Source organism: Labeo rohita, chromosome 22 (genome assembly GCF_022985175.1).
Source record: "Labeo rohita strain BAU-BD-2019 chromosome 22, IGBB_LRoh.1.0, whole genome shotgun sequence".
Lineage (NCBI taxonomy): Eukaryota > Metazoa > Chordata > Actinopteri > Cypriniformes > Cyprinidae > Labeo > Labeo rohita.
In genome coordinates, this window is record NC_066890.1 from 36,741,636 (window position 1) to 36,767,198 (window position 25,563).

At 31.3% G+C, this 25,563-nt stretch overlaps 1 protein-coding gene across 1 annotated transcript in view; it reads right to left on the reverse strand.

Annotated features, from left to right (window-relative positions):
* Positions 1-12,602: 12,602 nt before the first annotated feature.
* mrasb (muscle RAS oncogene homolog b) overlaps positions 12,603-25,563 on the reverse strand; it is a 13,023-nt gene continuing 62 nt past the window's right edge. The window contains exons 1-6 of the mRNA XM_051094363.1: positions 25,447-25,563; positions 20,189-20,395; positions 17,944-18,097; positions 17,769-17,868; positions 15,744-15,823; positions 12,603-15,654 (exon numbers count right to left, since the gene is read on the reverse strand). The exon at positions 25,447-25,563 is cut by the window's right edge and continues 62 nt beyond it. Coding sequence (XP_050950320.1) covers positions 15,555-15,654; positions 15,744-15,823; positions 17,769-17,868; positions 17,944-18,097; positions 20,189-20,381 — 627 coding nt within the window. The 5' untranslated portion in view covers positions 20,382-20,395; positions 25,447-25,563 and the 3' untranslated portion in view covers positions 12,603-15,554. The remainder of the gene's footprint in view (positions 15,655-15,743; positions 15,824-17,768; positions 17,869-17,943; positions 18,098-20,188; positions 20,396-25,446) is intronic.

Genomic DNA, 25,563 nt, shown 5'->3' on the forward strand with positions numbered 1-25,563 from the left:
GTGCACAGTGTTTCTTTTGTTTGTCAGCACTGTTTTATCTGGCTATAAACCGAGTCATTTGTGTTTCCATGCTGAATTAAAGCGCTTCACACTGGCGCTGTTTACTGACCGAGATTGATTAGCGAGTAAAGGCATCTGCTCTAGTAAGTTCGCGCTGGCGCGTGCGCGGTTTCAACTTTGATCCGAGCGGATAAACGGTCAGAGTGGCGCGCTTTGACTAGCGCACTTTTGTTCCGCGTTTGCCGCATAAACATTATATCGAACATTTATCGAACTCTTGTAATCGTTTTTCGAGGAAATTCATATCGCGCAATAATTATCGTTACCCAGCCCTAGGTCATCTTACCAGTATTTTATTTTCCGAGTTGTGTTGCGGTAAAAATAGCAACAGGAAGTGCCAGTAGCTCACAGAGTGCAACCATTTGACGTAAATGAAATAATGGTGCCCCCGTCCAAAATACGTATATAACGAAATGATTTTTTAAAATAACATAAATCTTTAATGGTTTTTCTACTGCTTAAGTCTTAATACCTGGAGTTCCCTTTAAACAAATTCGTTCTGCTTGTTTTTTTCATCTGTAAAATTGTTTGCAAAAATGTGTAAAATGTTGTGCAGTAAATTTTCACCGACAAAATATTCCTTCTGCTCGTGTTTCATGAACGCGACCCAATGTTTAGAGTTCTGCTTTGCAATTTAAGTATCTGATTATGCTTTTAGCAAGAAAGTCAGTTGGACATTGCTTGGAATGAGTGTTTTGATTGTACAAATTTTACATCAAGCTATTTTTCTACTATGATTTATCAGTAAATGTTTTTCTCAAATTGTTTTGAATGTATTGTATATTGATGTTTCATTCAAAGGTGTAATAAATGCACTTGAACGTATGTAAAACACAAACAATAAAAAAATGTTACAACATGTTACATCTGAATAAGTACAAACACTATTAATTTGATGACACTGGGATCTAGTTAATTACAGCTGTATTTGAAAACCACAACAGGTTATGCACACACTTGTAAAAAAGTAGCGTTATGATTTAATGTAGTTTAAATTAGAGCCATAAATGCTGTATCCTGAGTATCTGTTTTGAGCCAAAAGCCTTAATAGACTGAAGTGTGTACCATTGGTTTCCCTAGGGCGCTCTTAATGTGTCTTGCTTCCGAGTTGAAATTGGCTGCACAGCCATTTGTAGCCCCGTGGGAGTCGGTTATGTGTTCATACTGTGATTACAGTTACATAACCTTTCTGAACAGGACTGCTGTAAAATCACACAGAAATATTAATTATAAAAAAAAAAATGTTCTACAAACTACAAATCCACATATGTGAAATATACACATATGAAACGATGCAAAACAACATACATTTAAGTTATTTTGCAGGCCGGAAAAGAACAAATTATATATTTTTCAGTTAATTGTTTAATAATATCGTCTCTAATTTTAAATGGATAGCAAATTTAGACTTTTTCATAAATTTACTGTTTCTGAGATTTTCAAAAATGTCTTAAACTGTGCTTAGAAGTCTGAGATTTTAATATGAAGTCAAACATCTCAAATTTTTGCATATTGTCTAAACCAAAAAGTTGGTGCTAAGCTTCAGCTTTCCGTTTTTGCTTTTGTGTCATTCCTGTGAAATAAGTTGAAATCAATTAAAATAAATGAAATTAAAAATTAGTGCTGAGATTCTTCAAATGTTTTGCTTATGATGTTCATGATGTTTTTATAGTCTTTCTTGTGAAAAAACTTAAAATAAATTAAATTAAAATAAACTTTTTTATTTGATTCATAAAAAGTTTTACTTATTTTTGGTTCCTGAAATAAAAGTTAAAAGAAATGTATTAAAAGTTGGTGCTGATGTGCATCAGAAGCATTTTTATTTGCCTTTTGTCTTTCCTGTAAAATTAAAGATAAATTAAATAAAAATTAAAACTTTATGTGTCAAGGTTTTTTCTTTGCTTCTCTGTCTTTTCCATTAAATAAAATCCAAAATCCTGAATATTTATACATTTATATTTATATATATATATGAATTAATATGATAATAAATGATTATATATTACACACACATATCTGAAAAATCTCAGAAGCAGGAAAAAATATATTAAATAATATTATTGTATTATCATCATTTTATGTTATTTATTTTTAACACGATTGCTATATGTCTACAGTTGTCTCATTTTATGTCTCTTATTTCTCTTGGGAATTTTATTGTCCATACTTTACTAAAACAAAAATAATATCTTTCCTTTTGGAGATCATATATGTGTTTGAGTTTAGATCAGTCGGTGGCAGACTTTCTTGCCTAAACTGCAAAAATCAAATCACATCCATCCAGTTTTCCCTATTAAAAAGCTGAATAGATGCCCTCAGACTCGTGCCAATATTGATTTGCCTCCTCTGAAAAGCAACTGATGCTTTGCCCTTTTGAACATGCACACAAAGTCTTTTCATAGAAAGGAAATGGAAAATGATTAACTTTAATGATGGCCATTGTGTAAGAGCAGGTGACAAAATGTCGCTTTCTCTCAAATTACGCTGTTCCTTTTTATGTCCCCGCCATCGTTAATGTTGCGAATTTCTGACGCCATTAGCAAATGCATCAATACAAAATGTCCCACCTCCCCCTTCGTCTTTTAATCTTCTTTCTCTTGCAATTCCTGTGCTTATTAGTTACTACGACGAGATTAGCAGGTGAATCCGATGTTAATGGGCTTCACGTGTACCGATCTTTTAACACTCTTTCCCTTCAGCGAGGTTTCCTAGGTTATATAAAAAAAAAAAAAAAAAAAACCTCAATGTCAAATTTATTTTAGAAGCCTTTTGAATGGATGATCTTGTATAACTCTTGTGTAAAAGTGCTGGCGGCAACGTGTTTTTTTTTTTTCTTCACACAATCTGTTAAAAGAACCCTTCTCTTATATTTTGGGGGATATTTCAGGGAGCCGGTATCAGAAATCACATTTTCCCCATCACCAGTGCAAAAAATGATGTTTACAGTCATTGTATTGTCTTGTCTAGCATGTAATTAACGGCTTGAGGTATAATTTTTACGGCTATAAGAATTGTTGCCTAGCCATAGTCTCATATCTCATCATGGAATCCAGTCAGGCGTTAACTTGCGATGATGGCTTCATTATTGTCTGATGTTTTTTATCTTATCTTAAGACTTTCATTTCTGCAGGTGTGTTTTTTTATTTGCTGGCTGAGTTTTATTCCTGCCTGCCATAATTTTTCCTGGGAAATGTTGCTATTTCTTCTCAGTTATGATTCATTTAAGTATCAGCTTTGCCTCAATGGTCAAGTATATGATTTAAGACCAAAATATTCAAAAGTTCTAAGTAAATATGTTGATTTTTACCAGTAGGTGGTGCATCCATTCTTCTTTTCGGGTATATTTGTGTTAAAGAGCGATACAACCTTTCTAAAATCGTACAAAATTACACGAGAAGTAGTGAAAAACGGTTTACGTCAAAATCCAAGATGGCGGCCAATGTACCTGAAGTAAAACAAAATGTTTTTTTACATAAACTATGTTCACAATGTCATTTTTTGGGATTGACAATTACTTACAGGTGTGAGTATCGAAATGCCCCGATCACACAGCAACTTACAACTGCGTTCCGAATACTGAACGTGTAAAGGGAGTCAAGCCCGTATTCTTACCAGTAACCATAGCGACAGTGACCAAAGTAATATCAAAGATGGCGACGTCCATCTTAAAGTCTTTCTGACACGACAAGAGTTCAATCGAGCCGCGAGTTCATCCATCAAATCTTCAATAACCGACAGTAGCTTTTATTGAAGTAGACACACATGAGACCACACATTAAAAACACGCAACACATGGTAGACACGCGTTTTTGCGGCAGAACAATTCTTTCTCGTTAACTGTTCAGCCCCGTTCCGTTCACACGGTGCGTGTTTTCTGAGAATGTGGTTGTCACGTCCGTAAATAACTATATCTGTGTGTGAACGTAACTGTTTTAAAGACAAATACAGACCTTATGCGGCTGCTGTGTGAACGTGCCAATACAGTTACAGTATAGGGGTGGCGAACGTCGGTCCTGGAGAGTCACAGCCCTGCATAGTTTTACTGCAACCCTAATTGAACACACCTGAACAAGCTAATCATGGTCTGAATGGTTACTTTCTACAGGCAGGTGAGTTTTAATTGGGGTTGGAGCTGAACTCTGCAGGGCTGCGGCTCTCCAGGACCGGAGTTCGCCACCCCTGGTATCCCTTGTCAAAAAATCCTATTGGAATTTTAGTTTATCCTTTAGGATCTTACTGGATTCTTAAACTCCTATTGGACAATCTGATTTATTTTAATGGAATTTCACTTTGTCCTATTGGATTTTAGAATCTTATTGGACATTCTGATTTATCTTACAGGAATTTCACTTTGTCCTACTGGATTTTAGAATCTTATTGGACATTCTGATTTATTTTAATGGAATTTCACTTTGTCCTATTGGATTTTACAATCTTATTGGACATTCTGATTTATTTTAATGGAATTTCACTTTGTCCTACTGGATTTTAGAATCTTATTGGACATTCTGATTTATTTTAATGGAATTTCACTTTGTCCTGTAGGATTTTATTTGATCCTTAAAATCCTATTTGACATTCAGATTTATTTGAATGGAATTTCACTTTGTCCGATAAGAATTTAGAATCTTATTACACATTCTGATTTATTTTAATTGAATTTTACTTTGTCCTGTAGGATTTTTTATTTTTATTTTTTAATGGGATTTTAATTTCTCGTGACTTTTTATTGATTCATGGAATCTTATTGGAATGTGATTTTTAAATAGAATTTCACTTTGCCCTGTATTATCTTATTTGATTCTGTTATTCAATTACTTTTTAATTGTGTGTGTGTGTACTTATAAAAATGCTGCATATATGAAAACACAAATATAAACACTGAAATCCATAATATTACAGTAAGACGAAGATAATAAATATGATATTTTATAATGTACGAATAAGTTTAAGTGTATTATACGTGACTAAGAATCCACAGAAACACAAACATCTATATAGGGTATTGTCCTGACGCTTCCCCTTTAAGAAATCAGAATGTAGTGCGCGTGCAACTGTAGCGCGCATATTTGAACAGTAACGGTCAAAGAGAGAAGAAGCTGAGTGATTAACGTTGTTTAACTCGTTAAAAGTTGACTGTACGACACTACCAAGTAAGAAATACTGGTAACGCTTATCTGATCTGCATCCTATACGAACAATTTTGGGTGAATGACATCTGTCGGTGAGTTGTTGAACTTGTTTGACTGTTTGTGGTGATTAGCATAGGACTCTGCCGTACGTCAAAAGCTATGAATCTGCGTAACTGATATTAATGAAATATTGATGTATGCTCTGTATAATGGAATTTCATTGTAGAGTACAAAATGCCAGTTCTGCCACCATTTTGAGCTGTTTGAGCTGTTTTGCAAAACAACGTTGATGGTTTTGTATAGCGTTAGTTTAATTACGTAGTGTCTAACGTTATTTACACTAAGTGCAAATAGCTCGCCTTGTTGCCAGAGGCTACTTACAAGTGAAAATAGCTGCTGCCTTTTAATTATTTGTGGAGTAATATGATGTTCTTATGGCCTGTCCAGGTCAGGTTCCAGTTAAAAAGTTTGACATGGACAAAGATTCTTCCGTGAAATGTGTGTGTATGGAGAAGACTTGCATAACAAGAGAATTAAGATGGCGACTGGCGAGCCAACCCCAATTGTGAATTTCATCTATTCATCAGCGTGTGGACCTGTTGTGTTGACTGGGAACCTTTACTTTATACAGACCATTAGAAGTGATTGCTCCATTTGAAATAGATTGGATACCATCTTCTTCCTTTTTTTTTTTTTTTTTTTTTTTTTTTTCTGAACTGAATTAGATGTTTTTTTTCTCCCTCTCTTTACATCACACACAAACAAACTTTATTTCAGACAAATTGAACTTTATTAAATTTATATTGTTTAATATTTTAGTGTTCTGTGTTATGATGTGATTTTGCTTTGCCTTGAGAACAACAAAGTTATTCTTTTGCCTGTGAAGGAAAAAAGTTACACATATTATTATTATTATTATTATTATTATTATTATTATTATTATTTTGTGTGTGTGTGTGTGTGTGTCTGAGAGAGAGATCAATCCATTATTAGTGCTTTAGAAATTTTTTGCACCAATGCTATGTACTGCACAAATCGCCTCCTATGTTGTTTACAATGTTATTGCAGGTTGTGCAACATACAATGAACAATGTCTATATCAGGGTGAGTTTAAGCAAACTGCAAGTACTATCTGTTAGTAAAACAAATACAGTGGAAAATGCACCTTTAGAATAAAAAAATAAATAAATAAATAAAAAAAAAAAAAAAAAAGAATTCCCATGAACAGTTGCCTAATTGGATCCCATTAAAATCCTATAGGAATGGTCCTACAGAATATTAATGTCTTGTCCTATAAGACTCTTCCTATCAGAATCCTGTAGGAATGGTTCCAAAACATGATAGAAATTCTTATTAGAATCCTGTACAGGTTTCCCATTGGAATCCTATAGGATTTTTTGACAAGGGATAGAGTCACGAAATTAATGTAAACAATATCCTCAGATATACTCAGAAACTGAGTTTTATAAGAAGTATTTTGAGTTTTCTGACTTCACTTGCAGAGTAATTTATAAAAGTTTTGAGATTATGTGTGGGTTCGTTTCTCAGGGAAATTCTGAAGCAGAAGCCTTAAGCAAAGCTATAATATGCTCTCCAAATGCGAAATCAGGGCTCACTTGTGATTTCTTCTTCTTACAGGCTGTGAGAACCAGCTCCAAATTAGGAAATACTAACCATCTCTATGAGCGTTCCGCTATTTCTGTCGTTCACACTCACAGACGCGTAGGTCCGAAATAACAAAGCAGCAGCACTAACTAAATAAAAAACACTTCAGATAATGAGATTGCACTTATACAGGCGCATATATAACGAGTTCTCCATTTTAAAACCTTGAACATGGGGTTTCAAAGTGCTCTGATGATATTTTGCACCTGCTAATTATAAGGCAAGAGCCACGCAGAGACCGGCGATTGCAAATAGAAAGTCTTACACGCATTAGAGCTTTGTTTCCCTTGTTGTTGTGTTGCGATCTGGGACATCAGAGATTCGAGTTTGCATTAGGTGGGTGTTGTGATGGATGGATGGGATGGATGGGATTTGAAAAAGAATGTGAGGATAATTGACAGTAATGAGCTGAACGGGCCCAGCGGCAAGAAAATCAACAAGTCTTCAGGGAGCGACTGCTTTGTTTTCTGTTCTTTGATCGTGATGTTCTTCGACCAGCGGGAAACGTGCTAAACAAAGGTTACAAATGCAAATTCAACGAACGTAAATGGTCTGGTTTATGCAAGAATGACATTTATGTCGTTATTTACTCTTGATAGTAAATAGTAGGAATTTATTTTGTGGAATGATAAGGAATGTTTTGGCTGCTTGAGCTTTACAATAACTGCGGGAATTTTTTGTTGTTGTTGTTAAGATCGTTCTTTTATTCTAAACCTTCCTTCACATATTTTGAGTAGAGACGTGCTGAATTCACAGCCTCAAAGCAAAATAAATCAAGTTTTACCCAAGTTTGCGGTTCGAATTAAATATGAAATTCTGACAGGAAACGTCAAAAAATAAATTTATAATAAAATAAAATAAAATAAAATAGAATAAAATAAAATAGGAACATAAAATAGATGTCGTCTCATTTTATTGGGGGAGTTTTACCTGCTGCATGAGATAACGGGACAAACAGTGTATGAATCATGAACAAATGACTCTTATAAACCAGTTCTTTTTAGTGAATCAAAAACATGAGCGTCCAGTATAGTCAATTAAAAAAATGCAACGCAATCAGTGTAGTCTGATTCACTGACAAATAATTTTTCGACAGGTTCTTTTTAATGAATCAAAAATAAACCGATTCACAAGAAACGACTCATTTAATGAGCCTTAATGAATTGAACTCAAAGTTTGATGGATCCTTCACTGGATCTTTAACAAATGACTCTTTATGGGATGGATCTTTAACAAATGACTCTTATAAACTGATTCTTTTTAGTGAATCAAAAATATGACCATCCAGTGTTGTTCGACTGAACAACAAGTGACTCTTTTAACCGTCCCTTTTAGTCAATTAAAAACAGCACGACCAGTGTAATCCAATTCACTGAGAAATGACTCTTTTACACAGGCTCTTTTTAATGAATCAAATCCAATTTACAACAAAGGTTCTATTAATGAACCTTAATGAATCGTTCAAAAAGACTCACAAACTCAAAGTTTGATGGATTTTTCACTGGATCTTTAACAAATGACTCTTACAAACCAGTTCTTTTTAGTGAATCAAAAACATGACCATCCAGGCCAAGGTAGTTGGATTGAAGAACAAGTGACTCCTTTAACCGGTTATTTTCAGGCAATTAAAAACATGCAACGCGACCAGTCTGATTCACTGACGAATGACTCTTTTACACAGGTTCTTTTTAATGAGTCAAAATTGTACAGTGCAGTCCGATTCACAACAAACAACTCTTTGTTGGTTCTTTTAATGAATCATTCAAAAAGACTCACAAACTCAGAGTTTGATAGATCTTTCACTGAATCTTTAGCAAATGACTCTTTATGGGATGAATCTTTATTAAATGACTCTTATGAACTGGTTCTTTTTTAGTGAATCAAAAACATGAGCATCCAGTGTTGTTCGATTGAACCAGTGAAGTTCACTCAGTGAAGTCTGATTTACTGACAAATTACTTTTTTACACAGGTTCATTTGAATGAATCAAAAATATACAGTGCAGGCCGATTCACAGCAAATGACTCATCCTTTTAATGAACTTTAATGAATTGTTCAAAAAGACTCATTTTCACTGGATCTGAGCAGTTTTCGAATTAACATGCAAGTCAATATTTTCAGCGATGAAATATTTTTGTTAAAAGATTAAACCGTTATTTATTTAGTTAATTATAAGCACACTCTTAAAAATAAAGGTTCTTTATTGGCATTAATGGTTCATGAGGAACCCTTAACATCCATAAAACCTTCCAAATAAAACTATTCACTGAAAGGTTCTTTGGGAGAAAAATGGGCCTACAACGGTTCTTCTATGGCATCACTGTGAAAACCCAGTTTTGTAGCCTTTATTTTTAAAAGTGTGCAGGTTTGGAACAACATAAGGTGAATAAATGATGATAGAATATTCATCTTTGTGTAAACGATTCATTTATTTCTCATTGTATGTGTATGCGTATCCATCATAATGGTCTGCTGTCTGTCTTATTACAGTTTTCCCGCTCCAAATGACCTTGTCTCTTCAGCCTGAAACCCTCATTAACGCCATTCACACTTGTTCTTCCCCCACAATGCATTTTTGGGAACAAGATTTGGCTTGCTATTTTCCCAAACGTCCCTCTCATTCAGGTATGATAAAAGATTGTGTAGTCAGCGTACTATCACGTATTCAGATAGACAATAGTCAATCACACCGTATTGACGCTCTCCCATGATACTCCATTTGTTATGCTGCAATGCATTATGGGCGATTGATTTTCTCAGTCTTGTCTTTACTGAAGGAACAATTGATATGAGAGTCACTCTGCGTTAGAGACGATGCTTGGCTAAAGAGATTCAACCCGAGAAGAAGTTGCGTAACAAAAGTTCCAGAACAGAGAAAGGAAGAGGTGTACAAAAACTACCCATAAGCCCTCAGGTTTTCTTCTAACTGGAAACAGACTGACAGCAGACGACATCATTACTATAGAACCTTACAAAAGAAGCTCATATTCTTTGCAGTCACAGTTCAATTCCCCCTGAACTGTGAGTGGAAATTCAAGAGGAAATCAGTTGTACTGCACTTTTTTTTTGTTCTCCTTGAAGGTTTATTTGTCAAAAAAGACCAATTGAATAACCCTGAACAATTCGTTTTTCTTTTAACTCTGGTCTGACAGAGAACATCATTATCAGAAGAAAACCTGAAAGAAGCAAAAACCTCACTGTATAGTTACGCTTTACAGTTGGAGATCAATTGTTTCACTGTCAGGGCAAAAGTTAAATGAATGTTCTGAGTCTGTTAGACCGGGAACAGGGATAGTGTATGCAACAAAAAACAGACTTTTTATGCATTTTAGTTGCTCATTTACACGACAACTGCATTTGGGGGCCTGAAAATTTTTGAAAATGGATCTCGAAATGCATTAAAATGTACGAAATGTTTTAAAATGATATCAATATCAACTCCATATAAGGTCCAAACTGCATTTTTAATGTAGCTTTGAAGCGCACTACATAATCCCAGCCAAGGAATAAGGCTCTTATATAGCGAAACAATTAGTAATTTTCTTAGAAAAACAAACAAAAAAAGTATATACTTTTCAACCACAAATGCTGGTCTTGTTCTAGCTCGACTTAACGCATTACGTAATCGTAATCGTAGGCGGAAGTACTGACCCAGTTTTTACAAAGCAAACGTGCAGTAAGACGCCCTTTAAAAAAAGGTAAAACAATTTTTTGAAGTTGGAGAAAATAAGATGGAATTTTTCATCCTACCCTTTTTGAACCGAAGTACACAAAGAACTAATTGCACATGACCTTTCCAACGTGATTACATAGTGTGTGAAGTCGCAGATATGCATCGCAGAGCTAGTGCAACATATACATCTTTATTTCTTTTAGAAAATGACCGATCGTTTTAATGAATAAGACGCTTATTCTTTGTATAGACCACTTTGAAGACATTTTTTCCCGTTGGGAACCTCTGGTCCACTATATGAAGAAAAATCCTGTAATATAAAAACCTTAATTTCTTTTCGACTGCAGAAAGAAAGACACGAACATCTTGGATGCCATGTGGGTGAGTAATTCTGGAAGCGAACTAATCCTTTAAAAGATCTCCCTCACCGCCTCGCCTTAAATTCAATGGCGTTTTATCTGATTAAGGTCTGTTGAGTTTCCTCTAAGACAAATAGTCAATAGAAAACAGTCGACGTACGGGAGGAGCACCAATACAAAACATTACGATCTATATTTATATATTCAATTAACCTGAAATCCTTCATGTCTCATTTAACTCTCGTTTGTGTTTCGTGCTTGGCATACAGTAAAATTATGCTTAAATCCTTCAAAGCCATTTTGAAACGTACGCGTCAATTATCTGCGAGAAAAAAAAAGACCGCGAAGCGATACAACAAAATAAGTGGTCGTCATTTATACAGCGGTGATTTACAAAAATACAGAGGATGTAATGTGTAATATGTGTAACATATCACACAGAATATTTAATTCATAAGATTATGCTTTCTAAACAGTGTATATTTTACCGTGTCTTACCCGATTTTGTAGTCCATTCATATAGTTCAGAGCAAGACCCGCGCTTTTTGTATTTTACCACAGAACGCAATTCGTCTCTCGTAAATCAAATACCGTAGCGTTAAACTTGTATGCACCCGGACTACTCCTTTAACTTTCCCTTATGAACTTTACAGAAACATTTTTATATTCTCGTGATGGTTTGGGGATCTAAAAAGTCCTGAGATTGCAGCTGTGCGACTTTGTTTTATAATGCAAACGTAGATATGCCAGAATTTTCGGGACAAATCCCTTTGGTTGGTTCAAGTTTAACAGTGAAGTTTTGATGTTTAAAAGTGGTTTCAATTGATGGAACACTTTGAAGATTAAATGTAAAAATTCATCTGTAATGAATGAGGAATACCTGCAGAAAAAAAGACAAAAGCAAAGTGGTCGAATACAAAAATCTCTTTTTGTTGTAGGCCTACAGGAACCTTGACCTTGAATTGCTGTTATTTCTTTTGTCACAGAGATTGTGTAACTGGGACAATAACAAGGGCCAAATCACTAGCTTTCAGCACTCAAATCCATTCAGAAAATGCTGCAAACCCTTAATCAACATGAATATAAAGGTTTATGGTCATTTAAGAACACTTAAGCATTCTTTCTGTTCTCTAATTGCTTTTGGGTGCAGTATTGTTGGGTCTGTCTGTGAATGAGGTTAATACTATTATAATAATTATGGACATTAGGATGTGCAGACATTAGTACGTGTTTCATATCCAGCGACTGATTTCCCCTCATGTAAAGTAGGTCGCATAAGAATAAGGATGTTTGTGGATAATAGGGCTGTTTTTCTTAAACTTGAAGTGATCACTTCAAGTGAAAACTCATGTTTTCTAGTAAATAGCGCCATCTTGTGGCTGAAAAGGCATAACATAAACAAAGGCTGGTTGGAATGAAATACCAAAAAATATGGAAATAGTAAGAAAAGTATTATCAGTTACTATTAAGAAATTATTAGATTAAGTATTATAGTATATAGCTAGTTGTTTTATTACATAAAATGAAATAAAAATAATGAGTACACAATTGATTTGTTTGATTTTTTTTTTAGAATATGTTTATATTCCACTTTACAAATTCTTACAATATTCCTGATGCAAAAATCCCTTCTTTTTCAGAGCAGTTTTTGGCCTTAATTGGTCTTAATGATCTTCATACAAACATAATCACAGAATACATGTAATTTGTATAATAAATTACTTAAAAAAAAAACAATAGCAAAAACAAAGTCAATAATAACTAAACCACAAAATTTGCACCAAGTTTCAAACAAAACTAAAAATGTAAGATCATCCAGTCTGAAACAGTCTGAAACAAAACAGATTCCATAAAGTTAAAATAACACGAAAAAACAAGAGCAGTATACAATCACAAAACGCCTAAACGGGCTACTAGGACGATGTTCCTTTAATATGCTAAACACTAAAGCAGGACTTGAAACATCAAAAGCAAAATTGGCGTATAGAACAACATACGATACATTCAAAACATCAATGAGAACTTCGAAACGAGCGAAAACACATTCAAAGTAAAGTGACGATGCATTCAGGACAAGCGGAAAAAGATAAACGAGACCAGTCGCTTGATCTAATGACTTAAATGTAACACTGTAACGTTTTTTGTGCAATTACTGATTGACTCAGTTTTATGGCAACATAATTGAGACCAGGCGTCAAATCCTGATTAATAACATTTTATATGGTCATTGGGGTGCTGACGTAAGAACAGCAACTTTCAAAGTTTTTATAGATACAAGCGACACAACACACATGGGGGTGTGGTTTAATGTCGGGATAAACAAATCCGGGTTACCATAGTTACCCATGCATTTCTAAGTGGAAAATCTAAGAATATCCACCAAATTTTTAACATGAGTGCAAGAGCGACTATTTGTAACTTGAGTTGTGGGACATAAACTTTAATATGTAAACTCAGAATTGTGAAATGTAAAATCAAAATTGTGAGACATAAACTTGCAAAACTCAAACTCAGAATTGCAAGATGTAAACTTTAAAAATGTAGAGTCAGAATTTGCAAGATATGAACTTAGAATTGCAAGACGTAAAGTCAAAATTGCAAGACGTAAACCTGCAAAATGTAAAGTCAGAATTGGCTGATATAAACTTAGAATTGCGAGACATAAATTTGTGAGGCCTAAACTCATAATTGCAAGATGTAAAGTCAGAAATGTGAGACATAAACTTACAAGGCATAAATTTAGAATTGAGAGACGTAAACTTGCAAGGCATAAACTCCGAATTGCGAGACGTAAACTTGCAAGATGTAAAGCCAGAATTGTGAGATATAAATGTAGTATTTTGAGACATAAACTTGCAAGACCGAAACATAGAATTGCAAGACTTAAACTTTCAAGGCAAACTTGCAAGATATAAACTTGCAAGACGTAAGGTCTGAATTGCGTGATATAAACGGAGAATTGCGAGAAGTAACCTTGCAAGAACTCAGAATTGCAAGATACAAAATGTGATTTTTGAGAAGTAAACTTACAGGACATAAATTCAGAATTGCAAGCCGTAAATTCAGAATTGTAAGACTTAAACTTGCAAGACATAAACTCAGAATTGCAAGATATAAGAATTCTAAGACAAAATCTTGCAAGACAAACTTGTGAAACGTAATTTCAGAATTCTGAGACTTACACTTGCAAGACAAATTTAGAATTGTGAGATATAAACTTAAAATCACAAGGTGTAAACTTAGAAGGACATAAACTCAGAATTGCAAGACGTAGATATAAACTCAGTATTGTGAGACATAAATTCAGAATTGCGAGATGTAAATTTAGAATTGCGAGATGTCCAACTTGCAAGATGTAAATTCTAAATTGCGAGACGTAAACTTGCAAGACGTAGTCAGAATTGCGAGACATAATCTTGCAAGACGTAAATTTAGAATTGCAAGATAAAAAATTAGAATTCTGAGATGTAAACTTGCAGAACTCAGAATTGTGAGACGTAAATTCAGAATAGTAAGATAAACTTAGAATTGCGAAATTTCAACTTGCAAGGTGTAAAGTCAGAATTGCAAGATGTAAACTTGCAAGACATGAAGTCAGAACTGCGAGGTATCAACTCAGAATTGCGAGACGTGAACTTGCAAGACATAAATTCAGAATTACGAGACTTAAACTTGCAAGACGTAAACTCAGAACTGTAAGACATGGCTATAAACTCAGTATTGCAAGATGTAAATTCAGAATTGCGAGATGTAAATTTAGAATTGAGAGATGTAAACTTCCAAGATGTAAGCTCAGAATTGTGAGACGTAAATTCAGAATAGCGAGATAAACGTAGAATTGCAAGATGTAAACTCTGAATGTACTTGCCAGACGTAAGATCAGATTAGTGAGACGTAAACTCATAATTGTGAGACGAAAATGACAAGTTGATGATAGTAAATTTACTGAAAAAACTGGTTAACAGCATGTTACATTACCTTATGTAGTAAAACTGTATTTATATTTAACAAGCCAAAACAATACCACTTTATGGTAAATTGTTGTAGTTTTTAAAAATGTATAAAACTTTTTATGTAAAAAACTTGTACATACGTTGTGCTATTAATTACGTGTTTTACATTTTAGTGTTGTGTGTAACCCCAATGCTTTTTTTTTCTTTTTGTTCTGACAACGTATCTTAATTTTCTTCATAAAAACAAATGCTTAACTATGGTAACCAGTATTTCCCCCGCCTTCTGTGTGCACCTATATATCCCAGTTGTGCAACTTGAATACCGTCTGTTCCCTTGTTGTTTTCAAAGCCGTTATGCTGTATTAACAATCACTTAACAATATAGAATTCAGCACAATAAATATAGAAACACAATACAAAACAAGGCCTCAGAAAGTGTGTCTCTGAATTGTTCTCTGAGAGATAACGTGAGTTAACAGCGCTAGAATCCTGTCATTTCATCCAGGCTTTTACCTGCTAGGAAAATCCCATTAAAACTGGACGAAATTCCATATTTTAGGGAATTCCATCATTAATTATGGAATATTCAAGCTGTGTCCTTTAGTTCCTGGATATTATCATAGCTGTGTGTGTGTACGTGTGTGTTTTAACAGTCCAAGTCACGGAGTCATCATCGCGGCATTGACGCGGCATTGAGATAGAGGGTGTGCGGTCACAGTAAGACGCAGTGCAGCCTCTGGGAACCCGAAGGTCTGTCCGCCCGCCATTTGGCTTTCCTCTTCTTCTTCAGGCCCCGTTCTGGGATCTGCTGACTGTAAACGGAGACGATCATGCTAACATTTATCTAGCTTTGTAGCATATGGAGCTTCAAGGTAGAGGGAATCTGTAAAGTTGGACTCACCGTATCACCCTGACAAGCTCGTGAAACGCTTTGTCTACATTCATGGGTGGATCCTTTGCACTTGTTTCAATATACGTTATCTGTGATGAAGATATAAAGATACAACAATTAGCAGAAAATCACTGATTATTATTATTATTATTAATTAATAATAATAGCAATAGGTTAATAATCAATAATAATCATTAGTTATTCTATTTCTTCATAGTGGATTAAAAAAATTATGTACATATTTAAAATAAAAATAATAATAAATGAAATTAATGAAATAGTCAACATGAAATTAAAATTGACTATTTAAAAAAAACATTGCTGGTCTTATTGTGAAGTATTTATTAGTTAGCATTATGAATTCATTGTAATGAATACTTGTTAAATTTAAAATATTAAAATATGAAATAAAAGTAAATAACATGGATCAGTCAATAAAAAAATGTAAATGAAAAAAATAATGTAATAATAATGTGAACATTTAAAAATATAAAATAATGTATAAAAAAATTAAATAACAAATGGCTTGATCAAAAAAAAAGAAATAATAAAAAATGATGTAAATACTGATCAAAACAATAATAACAGAAAAATAAATGAAAAGTCAGCATGAAATTAAAATTGATTTAAAAACAATGCTGGTTTAACTGTGAACTATTTATTAGTTTGCATTAAAAATAAATTACAGTTATTATTAATAAGGTTACTATTTACATTTTTAAATAACATGGATCAATCAATTAAAAAAAGATTAACAATCATGCGAACATTTAAAAATATAATATAAAATAATGTTTAAAAATTAAATGTTTCGATAAATAATAATAATAATAATAATAAACAATGCAAAATGATGTAATAAGGATAATGTAAATATAAATAAATGTAAATCATGAAATCAAAATTGACTTAAAAAACACTGCTGGTTTATTGTGACCTATTTATTAGTTTGCATTATTCAAAATAATATTTGTTAAATGTAAAATATTAAAATATAAATGTAAATAATAACATGGAACAGTCAATAAAAATAATAAATAAATAAATAATGATGTGATAATAATGTGAACATTTAAAAATATAAAATAATGTTTACAAAAATTAAATAACAAATGAATTTATCAATAATAGTAAATAATGTAAAAATAATGATGTAAATATTACTTAAAAAACAGTCTTACTGTGAACTATTTATTAGGTTGCACTATTCTATAAAATATTTAAAAATATTTCTAAAAACTCGAACAAAAAGATTACATAATAACAAATGAACCAATCAATAATACTAGTAATAACAATAATAATAATAATAATAGTGTAAAAATACAATAAAAAAAATATAAAGATAAATTGGCTGTTCAATAATAATAATAATAACAATAATAATAAAACAAAAGATTACAGAATAACAAATGGACCAATTATAGAAATAATAATAATAATAATAATAATAATAATAATAATAATAGTAAGCATTCAAACAATAAAAACAATAATGTAAAAATATAATAAAAAAAAATATATAAGGATAATTTGACTGTTCAATAATATTGGACCAATCAATAATAATAATAACAACAACAACAACAACAACAACAACAACAATAATAATAATAGTAAACATTCAAACAATAACATAAACATAATATGTATTTTTATTATACAATAAAATATAAAAATAAACATTTTGTGAAATGTACTTTTAGTAACACTTTATTGTTGTTACACTTGTTACACATGTACTTACTATTATAATAACAATTAATTATGCATTATTATATGTAAGTAACCCCTAATCCAAACCCTAACCATATAGTAAGTACATGTAGTTAATTAATATTACTCCGTATGTAAATGTATAGTTACACTGTAACAAGTAGTTAGTGTTATTGTAAAATTTGTGAAAATATTTTAACAAAAATTAAATCAAAGATTAAAAACAGCTAAATAATAAAATGAATAATATAAAAATAATAATGAGAAAGTCAACATGAAATCCGTGTATATTCAGATAGTGAAAGGCGTTGGACTCACGCTGTGTTTGGAGGCCATCTCTCGTCCCTGCTCACTAGTGATCTTGCGTAAATGCACCAGGTCAACCTTATTAGCCACCAGAACCATGGGAAACGACTCCCTGCAACACACAATAAAAAACACTCCATAGATCCCACAGTTTGCACCTCAAACGTGTGTTGATGTGTGTTCGTACCTGTCCTTCACTCTGAGGATGAGCTGGTGAAAACGATCCACATGTTCAAAACTGGCTTTATCAGTGACGGAGAACACGATGAGAAAGCCGTCTCCTGTCCTCATGTACTGTTCTCTCATCGCACTGAACTCCTCCTGCCCCGCCGTGTCCAGAACTACACAGACATCGTTTGCATTATTGGGAAAAATGTTTCTAATATTAAAAAAGAGGCACAAACACAAATATACTGTATACACCGAACCCTGAACGTTTTTATGTACTTCATTTAGTCCGATTTTATTGGCTTTCTTACTTTTTAACTACACCTTTCACTCGTTGTTATGCTTATAATATATGAATTTATTATTATTTTTTTAAAGGGAAAGATAGAAATATTCAACAAATTTATAAATATGTATTACATTTTTGTATGTACTGCACATAGTCGCATATTAAAATATTTTTTATATTTTAATATATACACTAAAAGTTAAAAGCAAAATATTGGACAAATTTGTAAATATGTATTAAATTAAGCTTTAAAATGTGTATCTTAATTTGTGATTCCTTTTTGTATTGCACATGGTAGCACACGACCTTTCTTGTATTTGAATATATTATATTAAAAGTTAAAAGTAAGAAATTTGACAAATATAAATCATGCTAATCATGCTAGTAACTTGTTAATAATGCTAGAATCATGCTAGCAATGTGCTAGTAACTTGGAAATCATGCTAACAACATGTCAATAACATGCTAATCATGCTAACAACGTCATAATCATGCTACAAACATGCTAGTAACTTGCTAATAACATTAGAATCATGTTAACAACAAGCTAGTAATATGCTAATCGTTTAGAAAACATGCTAATCATACTAGAATCAAGCTAGGAACATGCTAGCAACTTGCTAATCATTATAGAAACATGTTACCAACATGCTAGTAACTTGCTAATCATGTTAGAAACATGTTAGCAACATGCTAATATGACATAACCATGCTAACAACATGCTAATAACATGCTAATCAGGTTATAAACATGCTACCAACTTGCTAATCATGCTAGAAATACATTAGCAACATGTTAACTTGCTAATCATGTTAGAAACATGTTAGCAACTTGCTAATCATGCTGGGAACATGCTAGCAACATGCTAGTAACCTTGTTACTCATGTTAAAACATGCTAGCAACATGCTAATATGACATAACCATGCTAATAACATGCTAATCAGGTTAAAAACATACTAGCAACTTGCTAATCATGCTAGGAACATGCTAGCAACATGTTAATTTGCTAAACATGTTAGCAACTTGTTAATCATGCTGGAAACATGCTAGCAACATGCTAGTAACTTGCTACTCATGTTAAAATATGCTAGCAACATGCTAATATGACATAACCATGCTAATAACATGCTAATCAGGTTAAAAACATACTAGCAACTTGCTAATCATGCTAAGAACATGCTAGCAACATACTAACTTGCTAATCATGCTAGATACATGCTAGCAACATACTAATCATGCTAGAAACATGCTAGCAACATGCTAGTAACTTACTACTCATGTTAAAACATGCTAGCAACATGCTAATATGACATAACCATGCTAACAACATGCTAATAGCATGAAAATCAGGTTATAAACATGCTAGCAACTTGTTAATCATGCTAGAAATATGTTAGCAACATGCTAACTTGCTAATCATGTTAGAAACATGTTAGCAACTTGTTAATCATGCTGGAAACATGCTAGCAACATGCTACTATGACATAACCATGCTAATAACATGCTAATACCATGTTAATCAGGTTAACAACATACTAGCAATTTGTTAATCATGCTAGGAACATGCTAGCAACATGCTAACTTGCTAATCATGCTAGATACACGTTAGCAACTTACTAATCATGCTAGCAACATGCTAGCAACTTTGCTAATCATGCTAGCAGCAAGCTAACAACTTGCTAATCATGCTAAACTTCAAACTATTTCAGACTGAAAACCATCAAACTTAAAACATTTTAAACTTTTTTAAAACTTTCTGATCAGGCTTTCTCAAGACAACTTAAAGTTTGTCTTGACAAACTTTTTATCTTGTTTATTTCACTCTTTATTTGTTATTTATCTTGTAACTATTAACTCTATCTACTGTTTTGTGCTCACGGAAATATTTGATATCAGAAATGACTGTTTATGATTCACTGCAGATTTGATTTGTTGTGCACTGCCCTCTCCTGGCGTCCCACTTAAGCGCTCACCATCCAGAATGGCCCACTGGCCGTCGATCTCTGTGTGTTTGAGGTACGAGTCCTCGATGGTGGGGTCGTAGTCCGGGACGAAGATCTTCTGGAAGAACTGTATGGTGAGCGCGCTCTTCCCCACACCTCCGTCTCCCACCACCACCAGCTTATACGTGGGCAGGTTGTCCCCGGGAACCACGCTGGTCGCCATGGAGACAGCTACACCTGCAAACCACAGAAAATGGTGTGTGTTGATGATGAGAGACGCTGCCGGAGATTCGGTAGGAACATGAACAAACAAACACTGGCATCAGTCTCAGTTGAAATAATTCAGTATGATAAACTTACATTCGCACTCGTGCCTTTATGGAAATTTTTTAAGATAAAAAACAATTAAACAATTAAAAAATATATTATTAACAATATTATTATTTAGTAATATTGTATTATTTCATTATTTAATAATAACAAGATTATTGTTATTATTAAAATATTTATAATTATTTATTAGTTAGTATTTTTGAAAAAAAAAAAAAATGACAAATCAATCTATTAATAATAAGTAAATAATAATAAACAATACAAAAATAATACAATAATAAAAAATTATCTAATAGTAATATAAAAATAAAAACATCATTGTATATTATAAAATATTAAATAAAAAAATATATATATAAAATATATAATATTATTATTAAGAATAATAATAACTTATTGGTATAATTATATTAATTAGGATTTTTATTATTATTGATATTAGTAAAATATTAATAACAATAACTATTGGTATGCATTTTGTAAATAATAATAATAATATATGATAAACCAATAATGATAATAATAATGTTAATAATAAATACTAAAATAATAAAAGTATGTAAAATAAAAAAATAAGAATACTGTAATAATCATGCAAAACTATAAACATTTATTATGTAAAAACAGTTTATAAAATAATATTTAAAAAATTGTAATTATGATTGTTTTGAGGTATTTTTAAAACAATAATTATGTAATTGTTTATAACAACATTGGTTTATAACAATATATTGGTTTGTAACAATACCTGTTTTTTGCATTCTTGTAAAAATGAAAAATAAATTACAAATATTTAATAATATTGTGTTATTTCATTATTTAATAATACCAAGATAGATTATTGTTATTATTAAAATATTACTTATAATTATTTATATTTATTACTTTGTAATAAAAACTAACAAACTAATTGATTTATTAATAACAACAATAAAAAATTAAATAATAAAACTTATGTTAAATAATAAGAATAATAGTAATGTAATAGTAATATATAATCAATATGAGAGATAATATTTCTAATAAATATACACAAATATCAAAAAGTATTATTTAATATAAATAAATACTATAAAAAATAATTATTAAATAACAGATTACATAATCAATATGAGAAGTCACATTCATAATAAATATAAATAAATAATATATATATATAATGATAATAATAATTATTTAATACATATTTACAAATATACAAATAATAATAATAAATAACATATAATTAACATAGTAACATTTATAATAAATAAACATTATTAATAATAATAAAAGTCATATTTATTCAATAATTTATTATATAATCAATATTAGAAAAAACATTTAAAATAAATATATAAGCAAATAAAAATAATAATAATAATAATAATAATATAAATATATTAGTTTTCTAAATCTCTGTTCTCAGACTCTGAAACAACTTCTCTTGGGTTGGAAAAACAATATTAGCTAATAATATTTTAACACTTTTTACTTTTCCCAATCCAATCCTGGTACTTCCTGCTGAATATTCTGGTTCATATAAAATAATATCATAGGAAAACACTGAGTCAGTGTTTTGTGAGCTGAACTCGAAAACAGGAAAAGTATGATTCATGAACGAATCATGAAGGTTTTGTCCACTGATTCACTGAAAACACAAATCAGACACAAAAGAAGCAGAACATTCTTCAAAACATTTCTGTCTCTTACAAAAGAAATAAAGTGAGTTTAGAACGACACGAGGGTGAATAAACGCTGACACAACTTGTGATTGTGAGCGAGCTGCTCCTTTAAGAGAGAAAACAACCAACATTTAATGTCTGAAATGTCACTAATGGACTCCACATAAAGAAGCAGTGTGCAAACCGAGGCTTTTCCCAGACATCCAGCTAGAACATCACACACACACAGGAAATACGGTCTAGACCAGACAGTTGGACTGCCACGCTGTGATTCTGCAGTGTGATCTCAGCTCCAAACTGCCAACAACAAGAAACACTCCGACAGATTGAGCTAAAACTGGACCAATAAAATGACGTCAAATACTTCCAAAATACAAAGCCCCACCTCCAAAACACAAACACCAGCTCTTCTGTCTTTAGGATTCAAAACCATGAACTGTTGGATCTTTCTGCCTCATGTCAGATGTCAATATTACACTTCTCATCCGGTGGCCCTTCCTGTCCGCCACAATACTGGGAAGTTCAGGATTTCCTTTCTGAAATCATCAGGAATATGACTCCACTTCTTAAGGATCACGAAAACCACCTGCATCTAAAACAGGCCTCCTAAAATTCATATTATGGGAAATTCTAGATCATTTGTACAGTTAAAGTGTGATTTCATACATGACGTTAAGTTGAGTTATGAGTTAAAATCTACATCTAAATGCACAACAAATTGGCTATTTGTGTTACAAAAAATATAAAAATTATGTCTGCATGTATATATTTCAGGCCTTTTATTTCAAAATTTCATTTTTTTTGTTCATTTTGTAATTTTTTGTTATTGTTTGTGAAAGTTATTATCAGTTATTAGAGTAAAAAGTGATGCTGTTGCCGAATAAATATTACAATTTTATATTGGCAAATAAGATATAATTTTTAATAATTTTACATTTTTTTAAATATTTAACTAAATATTTACTTAAAAGATAAACATAAATTTGATTCACTTCATTTCATATATAACTAAATATTTGTATTGAAATTAAAAATATTTATTTTATATAAATATTTTTAATTTATAAAATTAAATATTTAATTATCACAGTATTTGCTCACTAAAATTACCTGAAAACAAAAATATATTGATATTTTTTTACATTGTTATTTTAAAATATTTAAATGTTTACTTTAAAGTTAAATTTGATTTACTTATTTTTATATATACACTATTCACATTTTTACTGAATTAAAAAATTTTGAGAAAATAATTTTCAAAACAAATGCTTAAATTATCTAAAAAACAAAACGTGAGTATCTGAATATTTGAGTAAATCTTTTCAGAACGACTCACAAAAATGAACTGAAAACAAAATGAGAGTACTGAATAATTCAATATTTTTTATATTTGAATATGTACTTAAAAGATTATTTGATTTACTTATTTGTATTTAAACTATTCAACATTTTTACTGAATTTAAAAATTTCGAGTAATTATCGCAAAATTAACTGATTTTTTTAAAAACTGAAAATATTTAAATATTTACCTAAAAGATAAATTATTTATTTGTATATATACTATTCAACATTTTTATTGAATTTAAAAATTGAGTAAATAATTTTCGCAAAATTAACTGAATTTTTCAAAAACTGAAAATATTGAAATATTTACTTAAAAGATAAATTATTTTTGTATGTATACTATTCAACATTTTTATTAAATTTAAAAATATTAGAGTAAATGATTTTCACAACAAATGCTCACTAAAATAAACAAACTAAAAACTAAATAATTCAATATTTTTTTAATTAAATATTTACTTCAAACATAAATTTGATTTGCTTATTTGTATGTATACTAGTCAACGTTTTTATGAAATTTTAACATATTAGAGTAAATAACTTTTACAACAGATGCTCACTAAAATGAATTGAATACAAACAATATTATATGAATATTTATATTAGTAAATAATTTTCAAAGCAACTTCTCACTACAATTAACTAAAAAAATGTGAGTATTGATTAATTCAATATTTGTATTAAATATTTAAATATTTACTTAAAAGATAAATTTGATTTACTTATTTGTATATATACTATTCAACATTTTACTGAATTTAAAATTTGATTAAATATTTTTCACAACAAATACTATAGAAATTAACTAAAACAAAACGTTGAGTATCCAAATATTTGAGTAAATCATTTCATAACTACTTCTCACTAAAATTAACTAAAACCAAAATGTGAGTATTGATTAATTCAATATTTTAAATGAAATCTTTACGTAAAATATAAATTTGATTTACTTATTCTACACATAGGCTACTATTAAACATTTTACTGAATTAAAAAATTTTGAGAAAAAAAAATTTCACAACAAATGCTCACTAAAATTAGAACCTGAGTATCTGAATATTTGCGTAAATCTTTTCAAAACAACTCTCTAAAATTAACTGAAAAAAGTATTGATTAATTCAATATACATTTACTTAAATGATAAATTTGATTTACTTATTTGTATATATACTATTCAACATTTTAGTAAATTAAATCAATTAAATTATCACATCAAATGCTAAATACTAAAATTGACTGAAAACAAAACGTGAGTATCTGAATATGTAAAATAATCGTCACAGTTGCTCACTAAAATGAACTGAAAACGAAATGTAAGTATTTGAATATTTCCTAATAAGCGCTCTGTATAAATGACATGCAGTTATTGCTAAATGTGATTAATTGTTTTAAAAATTAATCGATTAATCGGCTTTCCACTAGTGAAAACAACCATGTCACGTACTGTAGCTACTTTCCATTCATACTATAATTTGACTGTATATATTCGCTCATGCTATGTGATATATTATCAAGGTTTCAGCACACGCATATCAATACACCCACCTTGATCATTCTGTCGGGGTTGCCTAATGCATTACCCATTAAGCTTTATCTCTATACGTGCATATCTATGTTCTCCATTATTTGCAGCTGCATTGCACAGAAAGCATCTTCCTGGCAAAAAGGAAACAGTGCCTTTCGCATTTGGAGATTTGTGTGATTTGCTTGTGCAACCGCTTAATGTTGAAATTCACCAATAAGATCAGTTAATATGTTCATGCATAATGCATAACCGCACGATTAAACTGATAATACACACTTATCTGTATAAAAGGACAACCAGAAAACGGGTGTTTAACATATAGAAAAAGGGATTTCATTCCTTTGTGCTGTTGATAGATGTCATCAGCATGCATTTAACGGTAACTGTCATTCGAGATTTAATGATAGGCATTCAAAATTACCTTGTCACAAGACGACAGCATATGCCAGTAGCCCGTTCCGTTTCCACAGATGTTGCTGCCGACATTACCGGGTAAATACACACGCGGAAACGTTTGTCTATTTGTTCTACAACTGGA